General features: G+C 44.4%; 1 protein-coding gene across 3 annotated transcripts; it reads left to right on the top strand.

The window, feature by feature from the left end:
* The first annotated feature begins 1,086 nt into the window (after window positions 1-1,086).
* PPP4R3B (protein phosphatase 4 regulatory subunit 3B) lies at window positions 1,087-21,999 on the top strand. Of its 3 annotated transcripts, none has more exons than XM_039569642.1 (16): window positions 1,087-1,531; window positions 2,845-2,900; window positions 8,746-8,844; window positions 9,356-9,976; window positions 12,906-12,983; window positions 13,186-13,302; window positions 13,908-14,024; window positions 14,381-14,512; window positions 14,935-15,037; window positions 15,698-15,739; window positions 15,992-16,150; window positions 16,376-16,545; window positions 17,167-17,306; window positions 17,778-17,941; window positions 18,408-18,610; window positions 19,367-21,999. In XM_039569642.1, exons 1-16 carry the CDS (start codon window positions 1,390-1,392, stop codon window positions 19,460-19,462), a joined length of 2,439 nt encoding a protein of 812 aa, XP_039425576.1. In that variant the 5' UTR covers window positions 1,087-1,389; the 3' UTR covers window positions 19,463-21,999. The 3 variants fall into 3 exon arrangements, with proteins under 3 accessions (XP_039425576.1, XP_039425577.1, XP_039425575.1); XM_039569643.1 differs by having other exon boundaries at window positions 1,088-1,531; window positions 17,757-17,941; window positions 18,486-18,610; XM_039569641.1 differs by having other exon boundaries at window positions 1,088-1,531; window positions 17,757-17,941.
* The last annotated feature ends 1,048 nt before the right edge of the window (window positions 22,000-23,047 follow it).

The following is a 23,047-nucleotide window of genomic DNA, read 5'->3' as shown; positions in this document are numbered from 1 at the left end:
TTTTCTAAATCTGCCTAGAGAATGTTCGGAAAAGTTGCACATAGTTACGAGTGGCACAGTTTGTTGGAAACATTTCCTTTCCCTTCCTCTGGAACGACAATTGAACTTGCGAGCAGAGAAATGCCAGTCGTGTAAATAAGAGCCATACCGGTGTAACTGCTTTCACCGTGAGGCAAGAGCCAAGGAAGTCTGTCTTTGTCTGGGAATGAGGCACACCCTGGCCTCGGGAGCACTTGCCCTCCCCTCTCCTTCCCCTTCAGAGCCTCAAATATTGGGTTCGGAGACGCATTCAAGCTTCCCCTCGTCCCCAATTTCCCACTGTTTCACACAGCTTGACTCCCTGAACACTTTTGTGTCCTTTTTCCCTATTCCCACGCAAGCACGGAGATGTAATTATTTATTTGTAGTACAGAGGAAACGTGTAGATTGTGTTTAGTGTGGAAAACTTAAGATTTATAGACTCCACGATGCTTGGCAAGTGGTCTGTCTTAAATTGTACAGTGTGTGTAAGGGCTAATTAAGCACGTTTCTCTCATTTTGAAGCTTCAGCTCCAGTTTCGCTTTCGAGCCTTCTGTGGAGATGTACAAAGCATGCACAGACTGTATGTTACAGTATGGCTGTTGCTGTGAGGAGACGCCGCTCACTAACCTTTCCGCCGTTTTGCGATGCAAGGGACACCTTTTCTTCCTAAACATTCAAGCTGTGTCGCATGCGCTGTTTAAATTTACCCTGGCCGGGGTGTGGGGCTCGCCCGTCATTTTGTGTGACGGCGGTGGGTGGCACTTTCTGTGGCGTGAGCGGGGGAGGCGTGTGGTTCGTCAGCGGTGCCACCACCGCTTCTAGACAGACTTGCAAAAGAAAAACAAAAAAACGAAAAGAAAAAAAAAGTTTTTTCGGGGGGCCATGTGAGCTATTTCCCCCTTTAGACGCTGTGGGGGTTAAAAGGCAGTGATCTGCCCACACCCCCCTGGGGGTGAGGGCAGCCGCCATTTTGTTCCCGCCTCCCCGTTCCCGCCTCGGCGCCGCCCGGGGCCGTGAGGGAGCGCGCGCGGGCCCCGCCCCGCCCCGCCCCTGTGGCCGCCGTCCCGTCGGCGGCGCGGCGGCAGCGGGCGGCCGCCGTAGCCCCTGCGAGGGGAGCCCGTGCCCGGGCGGGGAGGAAGAGAAAGGCGGCCCGAGCCGGGTTACAAGATGGCGGCGGCGCTGTGGTAGCTGCTGAGGCGGAGCGGCGCCAGCGAGGCCCGGCACGGGGCGCGGCGGCGCTGACTCGCCATGGGAAGCGGCGCGTTAAGGGCCCCGCGGTGCCCCTGAGCGGCCCGGCGGCCCCGCTTGCTCCCCGCCGCCCTCGCTCCATCACCCCCGCGGAGGCGGAGCGGGCCCGGGGTTGCACCATGTCGGACACCCGCCGGCGAGTGAAGGTCTACACGCTCAACGAGGATCGGCAATGGGACGACAGGGGCACCGGGCACGTCTCCTCCAGCTACGTGGAGCGGCTGAAGGGGATGTCGCTGCTGGTGCGCGCCGAGTCGGACGGTGAGAGCGTGGCCGGGGCTGCCCAGGCCGTCCGGGCCGCTTCCCCTCGCCCCCCGCCCGGCTCCGGGCCCCCCCAGCCGGGCCTTCCACCCACCGTCGCCGGACTCGGCTGATGGTGCCTTCCCTTGGGAGACCCCACAGGATTATTGTTATTATTATTATTTCCATCCTCCGTGCCTTCCCTTATCTTGCGGCTCCATGTGAAGTTTCCTTACCCCCACAAGCCACAGCAGCGTTTGATACCGTGGTCCTAGACTTTTCTCCTCCCAGTTCACAAAATTATGGAATATGCTGAGCTGGAACGGACCCACAAGGATCATCCCGTCCAGCTCGTGGCCCTGCACAGACACCCCAACCCTGGGCATCCCTGGGAGCATTGTCCAGGCTCTCTGTGCTGGAGCTTTGGCAGCCTTGGGGCTGTGACCATTCCCTGGGAAGCCTGTTCAGTGCCCGACCACCCTCTGGGGAAAGAGCCTTTCCCTGATACCCATCCCAAACCTCCCCTGACTCAGCTGCAGCTCCCCAGCCTGAGTAGAGCTGAAGCTGTGACATGTGACGACATTTTGTTCGCTTTCAGAGCAATATCCTTTGCTTTTGAGGTGCTCTTTTCTTACTGCTGTAAAAAGTTGTTTGTTTGTTGCTTTTTTTCCCCCCCTTAGGAATTCACTGGTGGAGTTCGAGTCGGGTGGCATCCCTTGTGTTTTATTGCACTTTAAAGTCACCTTTAAGGGTCTTTTTTAGAGGGGGGAGGTACGTGCTCCCCACTTTGTCAGCCGACAGGTGCTAATGTGCTAAATAAACCACCTAAGACTGGTATAAATTGCTCCGGAGCTGTTGCCAGGAGACATACACTACTTGCATACACAAGATAAAGTCCCTGCGTTTATAGTAGCTGCGTGATTCACTTCTGAAGGGCAGCTGAAGGGAATAAAAGCAAGTGGCCCACGTGGCTTCTCTGGGCAAAAACATTTTTATGCTGGGCAGCACGTTACCTGCTGGAATCTGTATAGGTGGCCTAAAAGACCACTAAACAAGTTGGTTCTGGCATCAGATTTCAGGAGAAAAGAGTGCTACAGTGGATTTTGGACTAAATTAGAAGAGAAAAATGTATTTTAATAGGGGTATTTCTGTTGAATTTTGTCTTATCTGGCTTATTTTAGGAAATTATATTTAAAGGAGGCAGTTCTTGCGGATTTTCTGGGAGATTTGGATTAAGCTGAGGGTCTGTTGGCTGGCACATGGGCAGTGGTGTGAGATGTGTGGAGATGTTTGTTTTGTTGAGTTCAGTAAATCTCTCTTCGTACCTTTTTCAGGTTCACTACTGTTAGAATCGAAGATAAATCCAAATACTGCATATCAAAAACAGCAGGCAAGTATTACTGCTAGGCTTTACTTTCTCTGGGTGCTGATGCTGAGGAATTGTTTTGTGCTCGGAGTAATTGCATTTTTCAGGAAGAAAGGAAAAGCGGGACGACATGGAATTGTTGATGGTGTTTTTTTATAGAGGTGACAATCTTGCTTAGAAACCTGTGGGTGCTAAACACTTCACATTCTAGGAATTAATATGTGGGTCTTCTAGAAAAATACATTTTGGACTTCAGGCTTTGAAGTTAATCTACGCAATTTGGATAAATATTGAAATCATTACAGGAAAGGAAAAGTCACGTATATGTGTGACTTTTGTTTCCCATCCCAGGCTGTCTGAAGTAATTGCAAAATCAGGGAGGCAAAACTTTGGCCAGGTCTGTTGAAGTGTATTTACTTACCTCTTGAGTTCTTTTTCTGGAAATAACGTGAAAGAATTTGTCTTTATGGGACTTTGTTCTTTGTTGTTGCTGTTTAGTTTTTATTTTAAGCCCGGAAAGCTTCTGTTGTCCTAGGTAAGGCCACAAGCCATGGTGAGAGTTACCTTTCCTAGAGGTAAACCTGCTGCAAGACAAAGAAGGAAAACAGTTGGGAGATGTGTTAATAGGTTATTTTTGTTTCATCTACTGAAAAAATCAACTTACTGAATCTCTTCTGCTTTTACTGTTTTCCTTTTTTCAGCATTAATTTTTGATGTCTCTGCCTGCATTGTTCTCATGGGTTTTCTGGAGTTTTTTCTGTCTGTTCCTTTGTTCTACAGTAGAGTCTCTGTTCCTTTCATTCATTGTTTGATACTGTTCTTTATCATTATGGTGTCCAGAACTGTTCCAGTGCTAGAAAACAGTAATTTTGTTCTTCCTAAGTCACAGAGGGACACGTCTTTAAGGATTTTGTTATCGTGACAAGTTACAGTGTGAGAATTTGAGAAAGAGACTTTGTTATCTCGTGAACATTGGTTGGCTCACTTTAGGTTAGGACTGAGGTGGAGTTTTGGGCCAGCCTTTCCAGGAGGCTGTTTGCTGTGGTTTCTGCTTTTCACTTGTTAGGGATTGGTGGCTGGAGGCTTTCCTTGGGTGGGCCATGCTGAGGAAGGAGCTCTTCAGAGTTCCAGAAGCCGACAGTCTTCAACTGCTTCCTGTTTACTAGAGGGAACCTATACATAGAGAAATACAAATGCCGATTTTGTGGCTGCAAAGTTTTAAAATGCTTCCTTTCACACCCTGTTTCCTGAAACTACAACTGATTAGTTGTAGGCATTTTTTACTTAATTGGTAACAAAGTTTCAAGTGACTTAAGTAGCTTTTGTTGCCATTTTTCTTGTGGAAAAGGTAGATCATAGTTTAGGAAAACTCAAGCTGAGGTTTATTTTGGCTGGCTTTTATTTCTGATACTAATGCTTTTGCGTCCTTGTGGCAGAAAGCGTTTTCTTCGCTGTTCGCTCTTTAAGGCTTGTGTAACCTCGTGCAGCTTCACGCAGAGCATTGTCCTCAAGTTGGTGGTCTTGGATTGGGGAAAGCCGCAGGGTGGTGCAGCTTGATGGAAAAGAAACGTGCCCTGCCTACACATCTGTCTTCATGTAAATAACTTGAGTGGACTTAGAGGGTACTTAATGCTTAATTGTGGTTTGCATAACAGCGTCCTGTGAAAAAAGGAAACCAACCACTGATTTTTCGGTGCTGTGCATCCATCTGTGACTTCCAGTATTACTCTGTTGGTGCCAAGTCATGCAGTAGCTATTGACTAACCCCAAACAGGACAGGCCTGTTACCTGTCTGCTCCAGTCGTGTTTGCGGTTCCTGGGGAATTCATTCTGTCCAGGTGCTGGGCACGCTGTCATCACGACTTCTTTCTCGAGGGAAATAGGGCTTGGATGGGACATAGGTGCCAAGCTGCTCAGCATACAATGTGTAAAATTATCTCTAATTAGATGAATGCAAAGAACACGAGAGCCTGAAGAGCTTTAGGTCCCTCTCGATTTTGGAGCATAGGCTTTGAGAGTTACACATCTCTGCTGGACACCCCACGATAGCCAGAGGGCAGGGTCAGATGTGTTCTGGAGTCTCTGGCAGGAGCAGTTTTAAAAGTTGGCACCACACCCATTTGTTGTTTCAGCCTCTGCTTGAGGTTACTGTTCCCTGGCAGAACTGGCAGAAGAGAGTGTCCATGGCTGAAAGACCTTGAACTGCTGCAGAAATCCTTACTGGGAGTGCTGTCCTCCCAGCGGTCCCCAAAGGTGTTACCTTTCCTGTAGGTGTGCTCTGTTTGCAGCTCTGAGATGAAGATCCTGCGCAAATCCTGTCTTTTGCCCAGGGTTGCCATCACTCCTGTGACAACAGAACGTTTTGCTCGAGGCAAAATCGGAGTTCCTTTCAGCCGGGATTTAACACGTTTGCAGAGGTGCTGTTAAAGCCAGCCTGAGTGGTTGCCAGAGGGCTTCTTCACTGCTGTTTTATGCCAGCAGGAGTGTTCACATTACCGTGTGGCAGGTTAGATGTAGGACTGAGTCAGTTGAAACATGTCTTCCCCCTGGATTCATTTTTATCAGCACGTGTTCCCCGTCCGCTTCCCTGTGCAGCACTTCGGTGCTGGCGTGGGGATGTGGTGCAGTGCAGGAACATGGAGAGGTGGAGCAGCAGGCACTGTGCGCACCAGTACCAGAACTGGAGAGGGGTTTGAGCTGCTGTTGCAGTTTTTGTTCAGAATGAATCTTTTTTGTCTTTATATGGTGTTTGAGTGAATTAAGGAACGTTGCTGTTGCTCATGGATGGAGCAGCATCCCCTCTAAGCATGTGGGGGTGGTAGAGCCAGGCCTGGAAGATGTCTGTGCTATTGGTGGGTTGTCTGAGGTCGTGCAGGAAGTGTGTGCCAGATGAGTACATTTTATATTGGTATTGGACAATTATTTTCTGTTGAAACCAACTTCGAGTCTTTCTGAAATATTTTTGGAAAAGCTTATATAACTTCTGCTTTGTGTGGGCAGTACAGATTGTAACGAGTACCATTCAGTAACTTGAGAATTTTCACAAATTTTTGACTGCAGTCGCTGGGTGCCTGGAGTCATTTTAAGTTACTGCATTAATTCCCTTCCTTGAATCATCCTGAGCTATGAATAGGGCTGCTGAGTGTGTGTGTCCTTCTTTGTTCAGTGAAGCACCTTTGAGGCTCAGCTTACCTGGGAGTGCATTGATTTTGAGTGCCAGGGCATCAGTATTTGCACAGAATGTTTCAGGATAAACGTTTCAGATTTTGAATTCTGTAACAGCCATAAAATTGTACTCAAGAATTATTTTTTGATTAATCTCTGAAAGGGAACCAGATCAGGGAGCCAATGAAGCTTTTCAGTGCATGCAGTTGACAATTACTATTTTTCTCTCGAAGCCCAGTTGAACTCTTGACTCTGAAATGGCACACGGTAAACACAGAGATCCAGCTGTCCTGAGCTGGAGATGACGGGGGACAGCTGTGAGTGAAAACTATGTCTGCTCTAAGAACTTGGACCAGTTGTGCCCATGAGTTGGAGCCTGAGAGCAGAGAGGCTCCCTATTAATATTTGTCACTGTAGGAGAAAAATGTAATATGCATAAACAACTGACACCAGTGCTCCAACCACAGTGCTTGAACTCCGCTCTTTCCACAAGAGGGAAACTTTGTTTCTCTAAAGAAATGTTTAAAAATTAGTAAGAAAGGAAAAAAATTGTGTCTGTGCAAATTCCATTGTTTTTAGTGTGGCCTGTGATTATTTTGGGAGAAGGAAGCAGATCTATTGGTAGGCATTTGTCAACAGTGATGTCATTCTAAACTTTATTTTCAAAACAAAAAAAGGCAAAGACAAAACCCCCAAGATATACTACTCCACATGGATGTTGAAGGATTAGGATTACTGTAGAAAAGAACTGAAGGATTAATGCTGTTATCAGTGCTGCTGATGTTCATTCATGTTCCAGTGATAGCTGGAGCAGCTGGGAAGTTGTGCTTGTTGAGAGAGATGTGTGTTTTCCAAATACCTTCCAAATGATTGAAGAGGGAACCTACTGTCCTATGCCAGCAGTCCTTCCCAAATGTCAGTGTCCTCCTGGAAATACACAAGTGCTCCCTGACCCGTGTAAGCCCAGATAACTGCATTTACAAAGGGCTGTTTAAACCTCACGGCCCCTGAAGCTTCCTAAGGAGTATCAGGTATCTATAATCAGGCATTTCTTTGGGTTTCCTTGCTGAGCTTACAGATACCACTCTTAATATTTTGTGTTCACTAAAAGTGGTGCATAAGGTGAAGATCTAACCAGCCTTGATGAATTGTGTGGTGAATATTGAACATTGTAAATGAGGGAACTAAGTTACCTTACTGACCATTAAGCAAGGGCTTGCTAGTGTTTTAAAAACACTTCAGTATTTAAAAAACTGTGGTAACAGTTCAGGAAGTCAACAAACTTGGAATGTTGAACAGTTTTGCTGAAGCTCATCAAATATAGTGGAGAGTTAGCAGAGAGCTGCTCAGTTTGGATATTTTTATATGAAGATGAGTTTGCTGTGGGATGGGGAGCTGTTGTCCTGCTCTTGTCTGGGACAGAGTTAATTTTCATGCCAGTGGCTGGTGCAGTGCTGCGGTTTGGATTTAGGATGAGAATAACACTGATAACACAGGGATGTTTTCGTTGTTGCTGAGCAGTGCTTACCTTGAGTCAAGGACTGTTGAGTTTCCCGTGCTCTGGCAGTGAGGAGCTGCACAAGGAGCTGTGGGGGAGCGTGGCCAGCACAGCTGACCTGGCCAAAGGGATGTTCCATATCCCAGGATAACAGGGGCAGTGGATAAACTGGGGGGTTGGCTGGGAGGGGCCGATCACTGCTCAGGTGGTGCTGAGCAGCTCTATTGTGCATCATTTGTCTGTCATGGGGTTTGTTCCTTTCTTCACCTTCCTTTTCATTGCTGTAACTATTTATAATTATTCATTATATTTTACCTTATTTCGTTTTTTAAACAGCTCTTATCTCAAGAGTAAAAGTTTCACCTTTTTCTGATTCTCCTTCCCAACCCACTAGTGGGAGGAAGTGAGTGAGCAGCTGTGTGGTACTTACTTGGCAGCTGGGATTAAACCACAACCACTCTATATTTGAATGTTGAAGTACAGGCTTGCATTCCTTACAGGACAGCAGCAAGTGTCCTAGTAAAACCTCTTCAAAAACCATTTTAGTCTATTCAGAAATTCCATCGAAACTTCCAGATCTACTGTGCAAGTGCACAAATTGTATTGATGGAGACAATAGTAACACAGATAAAAAACCTGGCTCAAATGAAAATAACCAGCAAGATGGTTGTAACTTTAGTAAGAACTTAGGAGTTTTATATTATTCAGGTTGTATGGTTTTTAATTCAGAAAGGAATGTTTGAACATTAGCTAGGCATTATATCTCACATATCTAGGGTTGTCTTAAACCCTTTCTAAGGGGGAAATTGAAATTTTAGGGGTTTGTTTCAGCCTTGCTAAATATGACAATACTTAAATGGTCATATTGCAGGTTTTCTTAATCTAGTGTGTGCATTCCCATTTCAAGACTTGGTTCGAGAAACGTATCTTGCAGAGAAGTGCCATCATAAGTGGTGTGCATATGAAAAATAGTATCTTTAAATATGGTTTGTGTAAGGTAGTGGTCATAAAATAACAAGAAAGAAAGTTGATGTTACTTATGGCAGAACAGGTGATTTAGTGTTTTGGTGTCTTACATTCTTTTGCCAAGTGTAGCTTTAATTAAAATGATTTATTCTGTAGACATTGTCTGTAAGGGAATGGAGATTAATATGCAGTGCAGACCTGTTTCAGAAACAATTCTTTTCTTGGTTTTATCTCAAACAGGACACACTGATTGTTTGGTCAGAAGCAGAGAACTATGATTTAGCACTGAGCTTTCAAGAAAAAGCTGGCTGTGATGAAATTTGGGAAAAAATCTGCCAGGTACAGTAAACATGAAACATCCTGGTTTTATTCCAGATTTTCTTGTGTCTTCTGTGACTTGATGTATTTTTGCATCCTTTTTGAACCTGATTGTAAAAGAATCAAATATTCATTGTTATTTTCTGTGTAAGATCTTGACTTGCCCCTGCTTGGAACATGAGTTGTTCTTTTCTTAATTGAATGTCAGGCTTTTGAAAAATCACTGTAATGGTGGGACTCAGGTGGTTGGTGTTTTTTGGGAAGGGAGTGGTGTTTGTGTGATTGTGTTTATTAAAAAGGGACTGCCGGAGTTCCATGTTTTAATTGTCCTTCTCCCAGCCAGCCTCAGGAAGCAGCTTGTTGGAGTGCAGTGGAACTGCAAATATGCTGTAAGGAACCAGAGGGCTCAGATTCCCGAGCAGCTTCCTTGGACAAACGGGGCAATTGAGATGTATTGTTATTTCAGTTACTGACCTGCTGACTTCTGTGTGTAGTTTGGGATCAGACAGTAACTGTGTGCACTCTTTCTTAGGTTCAGGGTAAGGATCCTTCGGTGGAAGTCACGCAGGACCTTATTGAGTCAGAAGAGGAACACATAGAGGAAATGCCTGAAACCAGCCCTCTGATTGACCTTCCTACTTGTGAACTCAACAAACTTGAAGAGATTGCTGACCTAGTTACCTCTGTTCTCTCCTCACCCATCCGTAGGGAAAAGCTGGCGCTGGCCTTGGAGAACGAAGGCTACATTAAAAAACTGTTACAGCTTTTCCAAGTCTGTGAGAATTTAGAGAACACCGAAGGCTTGCATCATTTGTACGAAATTATTAGAGGGATTTTGTTCCTCAACAAAGCAACTCTGTTTGAGGTGATGTTCTCTGATGAGTGTATTATGGATGTGGTCGGATGCCTCGAGTACGATCCTTCTTTGGCTCAGCCAAAACGCCACAGGGAGTTCTTGACCAAAACAGCAAAATTTAAGGAGGTTATTCCTATTACAGACTCTGAACTCAGGCAAAAAATCCACCAGACTTACAGGGTACAGTATATTCAGGACATCATCTTGCCAACACCATCTGTTTTTGAAGAGAATTTTCTTTCTACCCTCACTTCCTTTATTTTCTTCAACAAAGTTGAGATTGTCAGTATGTTACAGGTAAGTGGTTTTTGATATGGTCTGGATGGATTGTGTGTTGATACCTGTAGTTGTAGTTTAAAAATGGATTACAGTTAATCACACACACTTCATTTGCTCAATGTTTTGAATGTTTCCACTGCTCTCTGATACCTTTGATTTTGTATTTTGTAAAGGTACATTTCAGGTGAGTATATTAATATTTTTTAATGGGCTGTAAAGTTGAAGATTTTTCTCCCTGATTCTCAACCAACGTACACCTTTTGGTCAAGTTTGTGTAGGTATTTAGGGAACAGGCAACTTCTTGTATTCTGTATTAGGGACATTGTAACATTGTTTTTGTAACAAATTCTGGATCTGTGATCCAAAAGGGCATGTTCAGACCCATTCCTGTTTCACTGTTGTTACATCATGGTACTAATTTCAAATGTTCGTGTTGTCTTAAAAATTAAGTAATTAGTTGCTGGGGTTTTTTCCTACTATGAGAATATATATCCAGAAGTACTAACTAATAAATAACCAAGCTGTTACTTTATGAAAAGCTGTCCTGCACACTTTGTAGTCAGAAGCAGGCTCCAAGGTGGTTGGGACCCTGTAAGGAGCCTCGGTGAAGAGCTGTGTGAACTTCATAGCATTTTGGGGTTTTCAGTTGGTGCTGCGTTGTGCAAACTAACGGGTACTGAAGTGGCTTTATTGTGTTCATCTGTGTCCAAAAATGGTACATTTGTGTAGGACAGGTCACAGACCTCTTGGGGTGAGTTTGGAGAGACTCTATAATAAACACCAAGAAGAGCTGAGAAGAGGAAGGGAGTAAAAATGGTGGAAAGAGAGGGGCACTGGAGACATAATATATCCATATGGAGTATGTTAATGAGCTCAGATATGGGTGAAATGCAGTAAAGAGTGCAGTACAGGACTGGAAAATAAATCAAAACTGAGTAATTGCAGAGGATTGCATGAGTATGCTATTTGGCTTCTTTGCACTTTCTTCTTTGTGGCTCAATAGCAGAAAGAATCAAAAAATTAAATCCCTCTTGCAAAATTAATGGCTTTGTGTTAAATAAAGATTTTCCTTTAAATTCTTTTTGCATATGTTTTCAAAAACTACAAATAAATGCAGTATTATTCTCCTGAGGCCACAGTCCTGTTTACATTTAGAGATCAAGTCTGTAGAGTTCTTTATTTTTCATTGAGGCTGTACAGTACTGAATGTTTAATTGTGCTGTAACAGAACTCTGATTTGCTGTTACCTCGAGTGCTCTTTACAGAAGGTTCTGAAATCCTGACAGTTCTTTGCTGGTTCTGTCGTGGCTGTCCTTGCCATCACAGATGGAGTATGTGGCACACAGGTTTGCCTGCTTGTTCTAAAGTCTGTAATTGAGGTGTGTGCTGATTTACCAATAATGTTGATCCTTGAGAATTACAGACTGAGAAGAAAGCACACATGGAGACGATGTTACAGCACACTTGAGGAGAATTCCCTGGTGGTGGGGACCTCAGATCCAGGACTGCTTTTGCAGCCCTGTAAATCAGCTTGTTGGGCACAAGAACTCTAAAGCTCCTTTGGGTTTGGGGAACACATTGGACGTCCTGTTACCCTAAATACACTGGCAAAGCTCCCTGGGAGAAGGCAGTTTAGAGGAGCAGCAGATTGTGTTTGCCACGGCAGCAAAGCTCCTTTCTACGTGCCACAGAGCACTAGATCCCAGTGCTGCTGCTGATGGAAGGGCAGCCATGTGGGAAAGGAGCCTCCATCCATCCTGTGCTTTAGGACACAGGTCTGGGCTGTGTAGCAGCCTTAGACATGCAGGAGATATTTCTGTGCTTAGGTGTTCTGCTGTAGGGATTTTCTACCATATCTGCTGTTGATTGTAGTATGGCTGGGGGTTTTTTTTGTAACAGGCTTAATTAAGCTGTTTAAGCCAGCAAAGCTTAAAATAAACTACTAAATCTACTAAACTACTATGTTGCACTCCCTGTGATGTTGATTCCAGGTATCATTTGTTTGTAAAGCACTTCTATCCCCACGTCTTAAAATTGTCAGGAAAAAGTTTGCCAGTCTTTGGTTGGCATTGCTGTAACTGTAAAAATTCTGTATTAAGTTACGCTAATAAAGCACAGAAATTTTAGTGACAGCACACAGCAAAATAGAGAGGTAAGCACGCTCTGTGTTATGCAATGTAAAGTTCATGTACATTTATTGGAATGCTGCTATTCTGTTCATTTTTGTTCAATGCACAAGTTTATTGAGTAGAATTGGTACAGTGATGCAAAATTTTGTAAAGCTGTAGCATGTTACTGTTTGCTGTCAGATTTATATTGTCTTTAAAAGGTAACAGAAACATTTGAGAGAATGCCAACACTGTTTTTAATGTGAACGAGTGCAGACTAATCAAAGGGCAGAAAGTGCCCAAACCCTTGAGAGATGCCAATGTTCACCCTGGTTTTTGGGTACTTCTTGATCTTACTCAATGGGGTAACTGAAATGCTTTGCAAGAAGTGCGGTGTTGTCCTGTATATACTTAAATATCTCTTGGTGTAGTAGAGGATGTGAATATAAAAAGCCAGTAATAGTCCATAAAGTTTCCCAGCTTGGCAAAGCAGAAGGTCTGCAAGTGGGAGAGATTGTTTTATTGTAAGAAAGGTAATGGGGACATGGGTGCAGAGTTGTCCCGTGGCCGGCACTTTGTAGTTGCAGTTTTAGGGACTATCACTGAGCTCAGCCTTACCTGGCTCTGGTCTCCTGGAGCTGCTTCTGCTGCTCAGAGGGAGTGCTGAAACAATGCCCTGGGAATGATCCCGCTGGATGTGTGCTCTGGCATTTGCCTTCTTTGGGATAAATTGGATGGAGAGGTGGAGAGCTGGACTTCTGCAGGGTTGGATCCTGTAAAGATGGAAGTTCTTTTCCAGAGGCGCTGTGTAAGGTGTGTTCCTTTTGTGTGTTGCACAGGAAGACGAGAAGTTTTTATCGGAAGTTTTTGCACAATTAACAGATGAAGCTACAGATGATGACAAACGGTGTGAACTGGTAAGTCCCAGCTCCCTGTGGTGTCTCCAAGGCTTTACCTGAGCGGGATGAAGGAGAAACAGTGAAACCCTTCTGCAGTCACTGGGGGGTTTCTGTAGAATCAGCCAGCGCACAAACTCTGCCACAGAATGTAGCTGTTTCATCCTTTCACAGAGTTTTCTGACCCAAATACACCTGTAATTACTTTTTCCCTGTGCAACAGGTGAACTTTTTCAAGGAATTCTGCGCCTTTTCTCAGACGTTACAACCTCAGAACAGAGATGCGTTTTTCAAAACGTTGGCAAAGCTGGGAATTCTTCCAGCCCTTGAAATTGTAATGGTGAGTGAAACTTAAAGCTGATTTTAACCCAAGCAGAAGAGCCACAGCCATTGAAGCAGTTTTGGCTCTGCTGAGCCCTCTGTGTCAGTTTTGCTGTGCTGGGAGTGGGAGTTGATTGGAGCATTCCCAATGCAGAGGCTGCCCCTGGCTCTGCAGTGCTCTGGGCATTTTTACTCCCTCTGTGTGAGCCTGTGGGCAGCACAGTCCTTGGGACAAGGGGTGTAAAAACTGGCAGCTGGATTGTTGTTGTGGTTGTTGCTGGCCCAGGGCCAGAGAAGTATTTTTAGATAATCTTGAACTGTTGGCTGGTTCCTCCCAAAAAAGATCCCGTAATCCTGTCATTAGCAGATTAATCTGTCCTAATCAGCAGTGGGAAAATGGAATGTCTTTCACTCCTGTGGTTGAAGCAGCTGTTGCTGCCTGACCATTGCAATTCATTTTGCTGGTTTATTGTTGTTTTTCTGTAACCCTATTACTGTGTTTCTCATAGAAACTCCTGTAATGTGATGTTCTCAACACTTTGAACTACCTATTATTTGCAGCTGTACTTGATAATAAATACCAAACTTAATTTGTTCTTGCTAATCAACTTCTCTTTTTATTAGGGAATGGACGATCTGCAAGTTAGATCTGCTGCTACAGATATATTTTCTTATCTAGTAGAATTTAGCCCATCCATGGTCCGAGAATTTGTGATGCAAGAGGCCCAGCAGAGTGATGATGTAAGTCACAGTGGTTTGCAGTTTGTTGAATATACCAGTCTTTGGGCAAGCAGGCAACAAACAAAACATCAAAACAAACCCCTAAAAACACAGGAAAAAGTAGATTTAATACACAAATATACACTTCTGAGCTTGTTGGTGTTGCGTGAGTTTACAGTTTTGGAGGTCTGACTGACAAGGATTGTAGGTGTGGAGGGTTGTGCTTAACAGAATTTCTGTATCCAAATGCAACTCTCAGTTCTTCCGTTTCATTTAAATTTGTCTTCAAAAAATGACAGAAACTATGGAAATTACTTTCCTCTATTGAAACTGTGGCTAATTGTTTGCTGGTGTGTTTGTTTGGGATTTTTCTGCAGGACATCCTCCTCATCAATGTGGTCATTGAGCAGATGATCTGTGACACGGATCCGGAGCTCGGGGGAGCTGTTCAGTTAATGGGGCTGCTGAGAACTCTGATTGACCCAGAGAATATGCTGGCCACAGCCAATGTAAGGAGATGTGGGGAGTGCAGACACTGCACTGTCCCAGCAGAGCTGAAAACCTGATATTCTCTGTGTTTGCTCTGATTCTGAATTTAAACAAGCCAAAAATAAGCTTAAAGTTTCCATTTTGGGGGATTGTGCAGGTGTTTATTAAAAAAGTTTTGTCAAGCTTTTTGAGTTGTTGATGTTTTTTCAGTAGATGTTTGCATGGTGGGGATTTTTTGGTGATGGTGAGCTTGGTTCGTTGTCCCAGAATGAAGAAACTGATCTTTTTTGAGCAAAGACAGTCCTGCAGGCCCAACAAATATACAGGCAGACCTGAAGGAGCCAATAGAATTCTGTGTGGGCTGTTTCCTGTGTTACTGTTCTTTCTTATTTAAAAGCCTGTGTACAAATCCCACTGTTTAATAAAGCTGTTTTTGTTTTAGAAAACAGAAAAGAGTGAATTTCTCAATTTCTTCTACAACCATTGTATGCACGTTCTCACCGCGCCGCTTCTGGCCAATACATCAGAAGATAAATGTGAAAAAGGTACTGAATATTTCCATTTTCTTTTTCCTCCTTGCAGGCCCGTAGTGTTTGGCAGTGGCTGACAGTGCTGGTCCCAGGGATCAGCCTGAGGTGCCAGCTGGGAATGCACTTGTGGAAAACTGCACAGAAGGGACAGGGCTTCTGTGGGCAGCAGTTTTCAGCTCCTTCCTGCAGCTCTGGATGCTGCTGTAGCTTCATGCTGTGCTTTGTGAAAGATGCACTTCCTTGATGTTCATCATGCGAATATACAGTTGTTGATTGCCTTGAAAAAATACTTCCTGTAAAGCAGAACGTGTCTGTAGGTCTCGAATATTAAGCTAAAAAAAGTTTTGCACATTCCATCTAAAATCTGTAGTACTTGTTTTAATGCATTATTTGAAAAATTTAGGATTGGTAGTCTTATTCTATATAATGTTCCTAAGTTTTAGGTTATACGTTTTCACCTAGATGTATTTAGAACTTTGTAAGGTAAATTAAATACAGAAATCTCAACTGGCTGTGTTCTTGCTGCACGTTTATGTCCCTGTAGCTCACAGAAACTTTTGATCTGATGAAAAATCTGACCATCTGGTAGAATTTATTGTTTATCCCCATCTTTTAAATCTTGACAGTGCTTTGAAAACCTTTTTCTGACATTTGTTTTTATTTTCTCTCTATTAGATGCAGTAGTTGGATCCACTAAGAGTAATACAATTTGTCCTGGTGAGTTTGAATTGATTTTGAGTTTTGAAACTTTTCTTGTGTGCTGTGTATGGTATTCTATTAAACAAAAAAGTTAGGTACGCCCATACTTTATTTCTTTTAATAGTTTTTATTGAAATAGATGTAAGGGCTTTGCTTCACTTGGGACAACTGGAAGCTGAAGGAACGTTTTCATCTGGTTTTAAGTTACTGAGGCTTTTTTTCTTAGTCAACCTTGCTACTGAAAGCTTAAATTGTTAATTTTTCTTGCAGATAATTACCAAACAGCACAACTACTTGCCTTAATTTTGGAACTGCTTACTTTTTGTGTGGAACATCACACATATCACATCAAGAATTACATTATGAACAAAGATTTGCTAAGAAGAGTACTGGTATTGATGAATTCAAAACACACCTTTCTGGCCTTGTGTGAGTATGCAGCTGTTGTGATTTCCTTCTTCCAGGCTTGGTGTGCACTGTGTGGAAGGTGTTCCAGTGTACACTTGAACTTGGAACTTGTGTTAATGAGTGTGAATGAGATTTTAATGCTCTGGGTTTGGGGGTGCATCTTCCTCTGGGTAACAGCAGGTGTTTCAGTTCTTTCCATGAGCCCTGGCATGTGGTTATTAACTCCTTGATTCTTTCTTCCCACAGGTGCTCTTCGCTTTATGAGGAGGATAATTGGCCTGAAAGATGAATTTTATAACCGTTACATCACCAAGGGAAACCTCTTTGAGCCAGTTATCAATGCCCTGCTGGATAATGGCACTCGGTACAACCTGCTCAACTCTGCTGTGATTGAGCTGTTTGAGTTCATCAGAGTGGTGAGTCCAGCTGCAGCTCCAGCTCTTAGAGGAACACCCAGCTCCTTGAAAAACAAGGACTTAAAGCAGCTCCTGAGCCACTTGCTGCCAGTGCCTTGATGTGTGGGAGGCTTTGCTGGGAATCTTTGTGGCCTGTGAAAGTGAAGGGTGGCTTTTAGTTGTAGGATATTGTAGCTGCTGTCTTTTCCAGCAAGAAGAACATTAGGAATGTTAGGATTTGCCTGATAATGGTGAGAGACTTGTTAGAGGGGGCTGACCAAAGTTCCTGGTCCCACATGAGCTGCTGTAGCTGCTGAGGACTGGGGAGAGCTGTAGCCTGTGGGGAGAACAGGGCACAGCTGTCCTACATAAAGTATCCTGGTTTAACAGAAGCATCACAAATACAGTTGGGACACTGCTGAGTCCATTGTCTGTTTCTGTGGGAAGCCTTATAAATATTTCTCGATCTCATCTCTTTTATTAAGGATAAATCTGATTTCATGCTTCACTTTTGTATAATCTTGTACAATAATGCTTTGGCTCTGGGCAAGAAATCAGTTACTTTCCAAAGTGAACTCAAAAGCTTTCTGAACTTCTGCCTGTGCCCATTTGAGGCTGAAATGCTGCTTTGTTCTTCTGCAGGAAGATATTAAGTCCCTTATTGCACACATAGTTGAAAACTTCTATAATGCACTTGAATCTATTGAATATGTTCAGACGTTCAAGGGACTGAAGACAAAATACGAGCAAGAAAAGGACCGACAAAGCCAGAAGCTGAACAGGTAGGCCCCGGTTTCTGTGCTCCGAGCCTGCCCGTGGCTGCCACTCTGCAGGGCTGCTCCTTGCTTTTCTCTTTCCCAGAGGACATCAGGAGCAGGAGGCTGGGATTGGGGTTGGGTTTCATTCTTGGTGAAAACTTCTTGGATTAGAAGAAAGCTGCATCTGCCTTTCCTTGTGGCCAAGTGTAGTAGAGCTGATGTTGGCCAGTGCACTAAATGCTATGTTCAGAAAACTCTCAGCTTAAGAGGAACAGAATGTTGCTCTGATTTGGGATTCAGTCTGGCTCATCATCATATGGGGTGTTGGTGAGTCTTGGGGTGAGGGCAGAACCAGAGGTGGAGCTGGATTGCCTTCTCAAATACATCGAGCTCCCTCTAAAACTCTGGAAGGTGTTTCTGGTCCCGAGTCTGAAACAGCAGCCAAGCTGGAATCACTGTGTGTGTCTCTTACAGTGTCCCATCCATATTGCGTAGCAATAGATTCCGCAGGGATGCCAGAGCCTTGGAGGAGGATGAAGAAATGTGGTTCAATGAAGATGAAGAGGAAGAAGGCGAAGCTGTTGTACCTCCAGTTGAGAAGTCAAAACAGGAGGATGATTTTCCAGATAGCTATGAAAAATTTATGGAAACTAAAAAAGGTATTTACTCGGTTTGAGCTTGTTGGCACTGGAAGTGCTCCATGGCAGATTCGTGGAGTATCACCTAAACCAGCCTGTGGTTTGTGCCCTGTACCTCGAGCAGCAGTACAGGGCATTCTGTGTGATTGAGTCATGAGATCCAAACGTGTCCTTGCAAGCCAGTCTAGGATTAAAAGAACAAGTTAAACTGCTTGGAGCATGCATCTGGTTTAAATGCCATTTAAAAGCAGGACTTTGAATGTGCCTGTGTGCTCCAGGTGAGCCATGTCCCTGGTGCCCTCAGCATCCAGGCCCTGCTCAGTTTGCTGCTGGTGGGCTCAGGATGGGCTTGGTTGGGGAACTGAGAATTGCAGCAGAATTGGAACCAAAAAAACCTGCTGGCTCTTGCCCCGCGATTGCACTGTGATGTGGATTGTACTCCTTGGTGTGCAGCTGATACCTAAGTGTGGCAATGTTTGTCCCTCAGCTAAGGAGAGTGAAGACAAAGAAAATCTTCCAAAAAGGACTTCAGCTGGGGGATTCAAATTCACTTTTTCCCACTCAGCCAGCTCAGCCAACGGTGCGAACGGTGCAAACAGCAAATCTGTGGCAGCTCAGACATCACCAGCGAGCTCCAACAGCTCCTCTTCCAAGAACACGGCCCTGAGCCCGGCGGTGCCGGCCCCCAAGGTGGGAGAACTCGTGTGGGGCTGTCCTGGTGCAGGGCTGTCCCAGGGTAACAGCAGCAACAGCCTGTGGGCAGTGGGGCTGAGCTGGTGATAAATTCACCCTGAGCCCTCCAGTGAATCCCTGACTGCTCTGGGGAGGTCTGAGCAGGGCTGGACTCTGTTGCAATCTGGTGGGTGCAGTCTCATCCCGCATCCTCTGCATCATTTCGCTGTTGCCACTTTTTTCCTTGCCCAGTTGCTGCTCTGTGTGTCTGATGTACAAAGGAAATTGGCGGTTTGGGGAACTCTGTTAGTGCCCCTCCAGATTGGGAATTGAGTGTTTTTAAGGGGACAGATGCAGGGAGTGACCCCTCTGTGGTGCCTGACTCAGCTGTGCATTACTGGAATCCTCAGCCCTCGAGCTCCTGAGCAGCTACAAAAAAGCGTGGCAGGAGTTGGTTTCCCACCCTAAGGCAGAGCAGCCAAAGGGATGTCAGCCTGCACGTTGGAGTTCATGTCTGTCCAGCTGGGCTGAAGGTGATTTTTAAACAATTTGCAGTCCAGACCCAGAGGAGCGAGGAAACTCCAGTACTTCCTGCAGCTTGAGGTTCAAACCCACTCTCCAGACAAATGGGACTTGGAATGCCAAAGGCATCACCAAGAAACCTTCAGGCTGGTGTGTCCCAGACAGGTTGGCTGGAGGTTGAGTACTAAAGTTGCAATTCCTGGGTATTTTTTCAATGTGAGAATTTCTTTTTTCCTTGTTTCTGATTGGCAGGGAAGTCTAGTTGGGCTAGTGGATTATCCTGACGATGAAGACGATGATGAAGAGGAGGAGACATCTCCAAGAAAAAGACCTCGTCTGGGTTCATAAAAGAAACCAAAACCTTGGAATAAGAACTTTTATTACGGGGTTTCAAATGCTGCAACCGTTTTAAGAGCTAAAAAGAATCTGATTCAGAAAGCTTTCTCCCATGAGTATATAAGATAATACAAGGAGTAGCAAAAGAAACTCGGTGTATCAGCTAGAAAGGGTTAGTTCTGTAAACACAAAGCTTCCAAGGAACTTAATGTCTTTCTAGAAAGTAAGGAGTCTGCCATTCAGGCTGTCAAAAAAATGAAAAATTAAAAAAAAAAAAAGGTGGGTTAGTATTCTCAGAACCTGGATGATGGCTTCTCAGCAAGGAAAGTCTCAGGTGTCGGGAGGGAAAGGGGGAGGGAAAGGTATGGTAACACTTTTTTTAAAATATTGCAGGGTTTCCCCAGTGTTTAACAGAACTAGGAAAAAAAATAAAATTCAAGCTTAAATTTTGAACCCAGTAATCTTAATTTTGTAATGGTGCTGTCAGTTGTGTTCTTTTAGCAATGCCTCTTTTAAAAAAAATTTTAAGGGAAAACTAACTCTGTTTGCATAAGAACAATCCGTATTTTGGGACCATTTATTACCAACTAAGCTGCATTTCTCATGGTTGGAGGGAGGGACACTGCAGTTATAGTGCATGTTGAGTTGTTTAAAACAGTTAAAATAAGTTTTAATTTGTATTTTCCAAGAGGAGAGAATGGAAGCTGGATTCAAAATTGAAGGTTTTGCTTGTTTTGTCAGTGAGACGTCCAGAAATATCTATGCCAAGGAGCAGTGGCTTCCCAAGGGTCTCCCGGAGCTGCTTGTGTCACAGTGGGGCTGTACCCGGCACATCCCACAGCTGTCGGCTTCAGGTTGGGAAGAGCCCGAATTCCAGCCACGCTCGGCGGTGTTCCAAGGGCCGCCTCCTCTCGGAGCAGCCGTTTCCCTGTTTGGGAGTTGAAATCGCGTGGGTGAGGTGGGAATAAAAAACACTCACAGGTTTTTCGTAGTGATGGACTGAGCAGCATTTTAACACCAAAGTCAGTTTGGACCAAGATGGGATTATTGCCAAGAGAACACCTTGAGGGCTTGGAGGCGGAATCCACAAGCAGCACCTGAACCTGGGGGTGGTACAAAAGCTGCTTTTTTAAAACACAAAAGCACATTCCACATAGGTGAGTGAACTGTGACAGGAATAGGTGAGTTCACAGCAAGGTGACAGAGGCAAACAGTCCAGGTTTTATTTTCAAGAGCAGCACATGAACTGTAAATATTTTAATGTTAGTTTGCCCATATGTGATCTGAGATCATGACAAAGTGAGAGGAGATTCCCAGCAACTGTGTCAGAGATGTTAAAAGATGGAACCAGCTGCAATCCACCACATAGATCACTCTTGTAATATGTGTTATGGGTCCATTTCTCCTGGAATAGTTTAAACTGAAGCAGTTTCTCTGTTTTGGAGATTTTTGTAGTTAGTTTTAATTTTAGCTCTTGTTTGAAAAAAGATGGGCTGTCTGTGTAGATATGAAGTATAGTTTTTTCCATAAAACAGAAGTTTATTTTGTATTAAAGATACCACTGTACTTGTTTTACACCATTTGTATACATGTGGTGATATTAATGCTGAACTGTAAAATTCAGGAATTAAAATGTGACCCTGTAATTCCATAATTAGTGCTTTTGTTTGGTTTGTTACACATGGTAAGTGAACTCAGAATTTTCAATGTGGCTGTTGTACGATATTGTTTAAGGTTAGTTATCCATGCAGATTTCAAAGTAACTCCGTACCACTGGATGGAATCCCAGAGGGAACGGGTCAGCTCTTCCCGATGCGTAAGCGAGACACAGGCGCTCTGATGGACCTGGGGACAGTCGTGGTGTCCTTGGAGAGCTCCAGGCTGCCCGGCACAGGACTCTGATGGAACACCCTGTCAGCTCCGGAGCCAAGGAAGCCTTTGCCAGTAAAGAGGAGCTTCAGCATCATCCTCATGTGCTCACTCTTAGGCTGCTTTGCTTCCCAGTGGGTCTTTCCATCAGTAAAGATGATTCACAGGCCATGAGAGCAGCAGTTACCTGGGATGTGCCTTCACTCACCTGAGGAGGAGAAGTGGCATCACCTGGACCCGTGTTCCCAATTCTCTTCAACAGCCTCCCAAGCCAAGTTCTCCATGGGACTCCTGAGGAGCGTCAGTCCTTGCTCTGCTCCTCACCACCCCAATCAATGGCTGCTGCAGTATGGCAGGAGCTTTAAAAACATACTCAGACAAACAGGAGATTGTTTCACAGCAAAACCAAGAATGTCATGAATTTTTATAGTTCTAGGAAAGGACTGGCTGAAGTGGCATTAGATGTCCCGTTAAACACAAACCTGCAGTCCCAGGAGAAGGTGACACCCAGCACTGTCTGGCTGTCACCCCTTGGTGCTGGTTCCCAGTCTGCCCTCGTGAGCAGCCGTGTTCTCCTGCCTGGGCTCCTTCCACTGCCACTCTTTGGGGAAAGAACAGAACATCTACCAACGTGTACCAGTTACAAATGCTATTTTAATAAAAATTCCATGAAACTCGAATGGGTAGGTTTGTCTGTTTTCCTGGGAGTTGCTGTGGCAGTCAGGGAGGTGATGCCATGGGCAAAGGGCAGCCTCTTTCCTCAATTTTTCACAGCCAAACGAGTAAAGGACTTTAAAAGATTTCTGCTACTCTGGCAGTGAATTGCTGGCAACAGCCTCAGCTTTCAAACTCAAGCAACTCCTTTTAAGTAAAAGTTGCATTTATTGCAAACTGGGACCTGGGAAACTGTCCCAAAAGCCTGTAAAATGCTGTAACCTGGAGTTAATTTGTGGATGTCTTGGCTCCCGAGGTCCATTGGCTTTCTCAAAAATGAGGTGGTCAAGGGTGCACTTCCTTGTGAAGTCAGACTTTATTACACTGTGCTGCTGGAAAAGCCATTTGTTTATAAGGGGCTAAGGAAAGGAACCAAGTTCTGCACTGTTAAAATGGGGAAGTTAAAACGTTGAGCCCAGAGCTGTTGCCACAGGAATTCCTTTCCCAGCTCTCCATCTCTGCCTCTGCTCTGCGGGCTCAGGGCTGGAGCAGGGCTGTGCTCTGCAGGGATGGCATGGCCTCGCTGCGGGACAAAGTCGGGGAGTTTCCAGCACTCTGGAAAAGGAGTGTTCATGGTGTGTTTCAGTGTCACTTGAATAGGGAGTGACCAGGTACTGAGCTGCTTGTCTGGAAGTTCTATAAATCCCACTGTAAGATTGGAAATCCCTTCACTTACTGATGATTTATTCTAAAGCATCTTTCTGTTCTTGCCTGTGTAAGTGGTTCAAGTATGGGGAAAAAGAAGTATATTTAAATATATGCTGTGTAAGGCAGTGCTCATAAAATAGTTCCAAAGAAAGGTGATGTCCCTTACGACAGAACAAGTGATTTAATACATGTCTTCTACAGGCATATATGGTAAGGGAATAGAGATTAATATGCAGTGCAGACCTGTTTCAGAAACAATTCTTTTCTTGGTTTTATCTCAAACAGGACACACTGATTGTTTGGTCAGAAGCAGAGAACTATGATTTAGCACTGAGCTTTTAAGAAAAAGCTGCCTGTGATGAAACT

The sequence above is a fragment of the Corvus cornix genome, chromosome 3 (assembly GCF_000738735.6).
Source record: "Corvus cornix cornix isolate S_Up_H32 chromosome 3, ASM73873v5, whole genome shotgun sequence".
Classification (NCBI taxonomy): Eukaryota; Metazoa; Chordata; class Aves; order Passeriformes; family Corvidae; genus Corvus; species Corvus cornix.
This window is presented reverse-complemented; position numbering and strand designations above follow the sequence as displayed.

Coding starts and splice junctions, on each gene's coding strand:
- PPP4R3B (XM_039569641.1), top strand. CDS start 1,390: ATGTCGGACACCCGCCGGCGAGTGAAGGTCTACACGCTCAACGAGGAT. Junction 9,977..12,905: donor AGATTGTCAGTATGTTACAG/GTAAGTGGTTTT, acceptor TGTGTTGCACAG/GAAGACGAGAAGTTTTTATC. Junction 15,740..15,991: donor GAGTAATACAATTTGTCCTG/GTGAGTTTGAAT, acceptor TTTTTCTTGCAG/ATAATTACCAAACAGCACAA.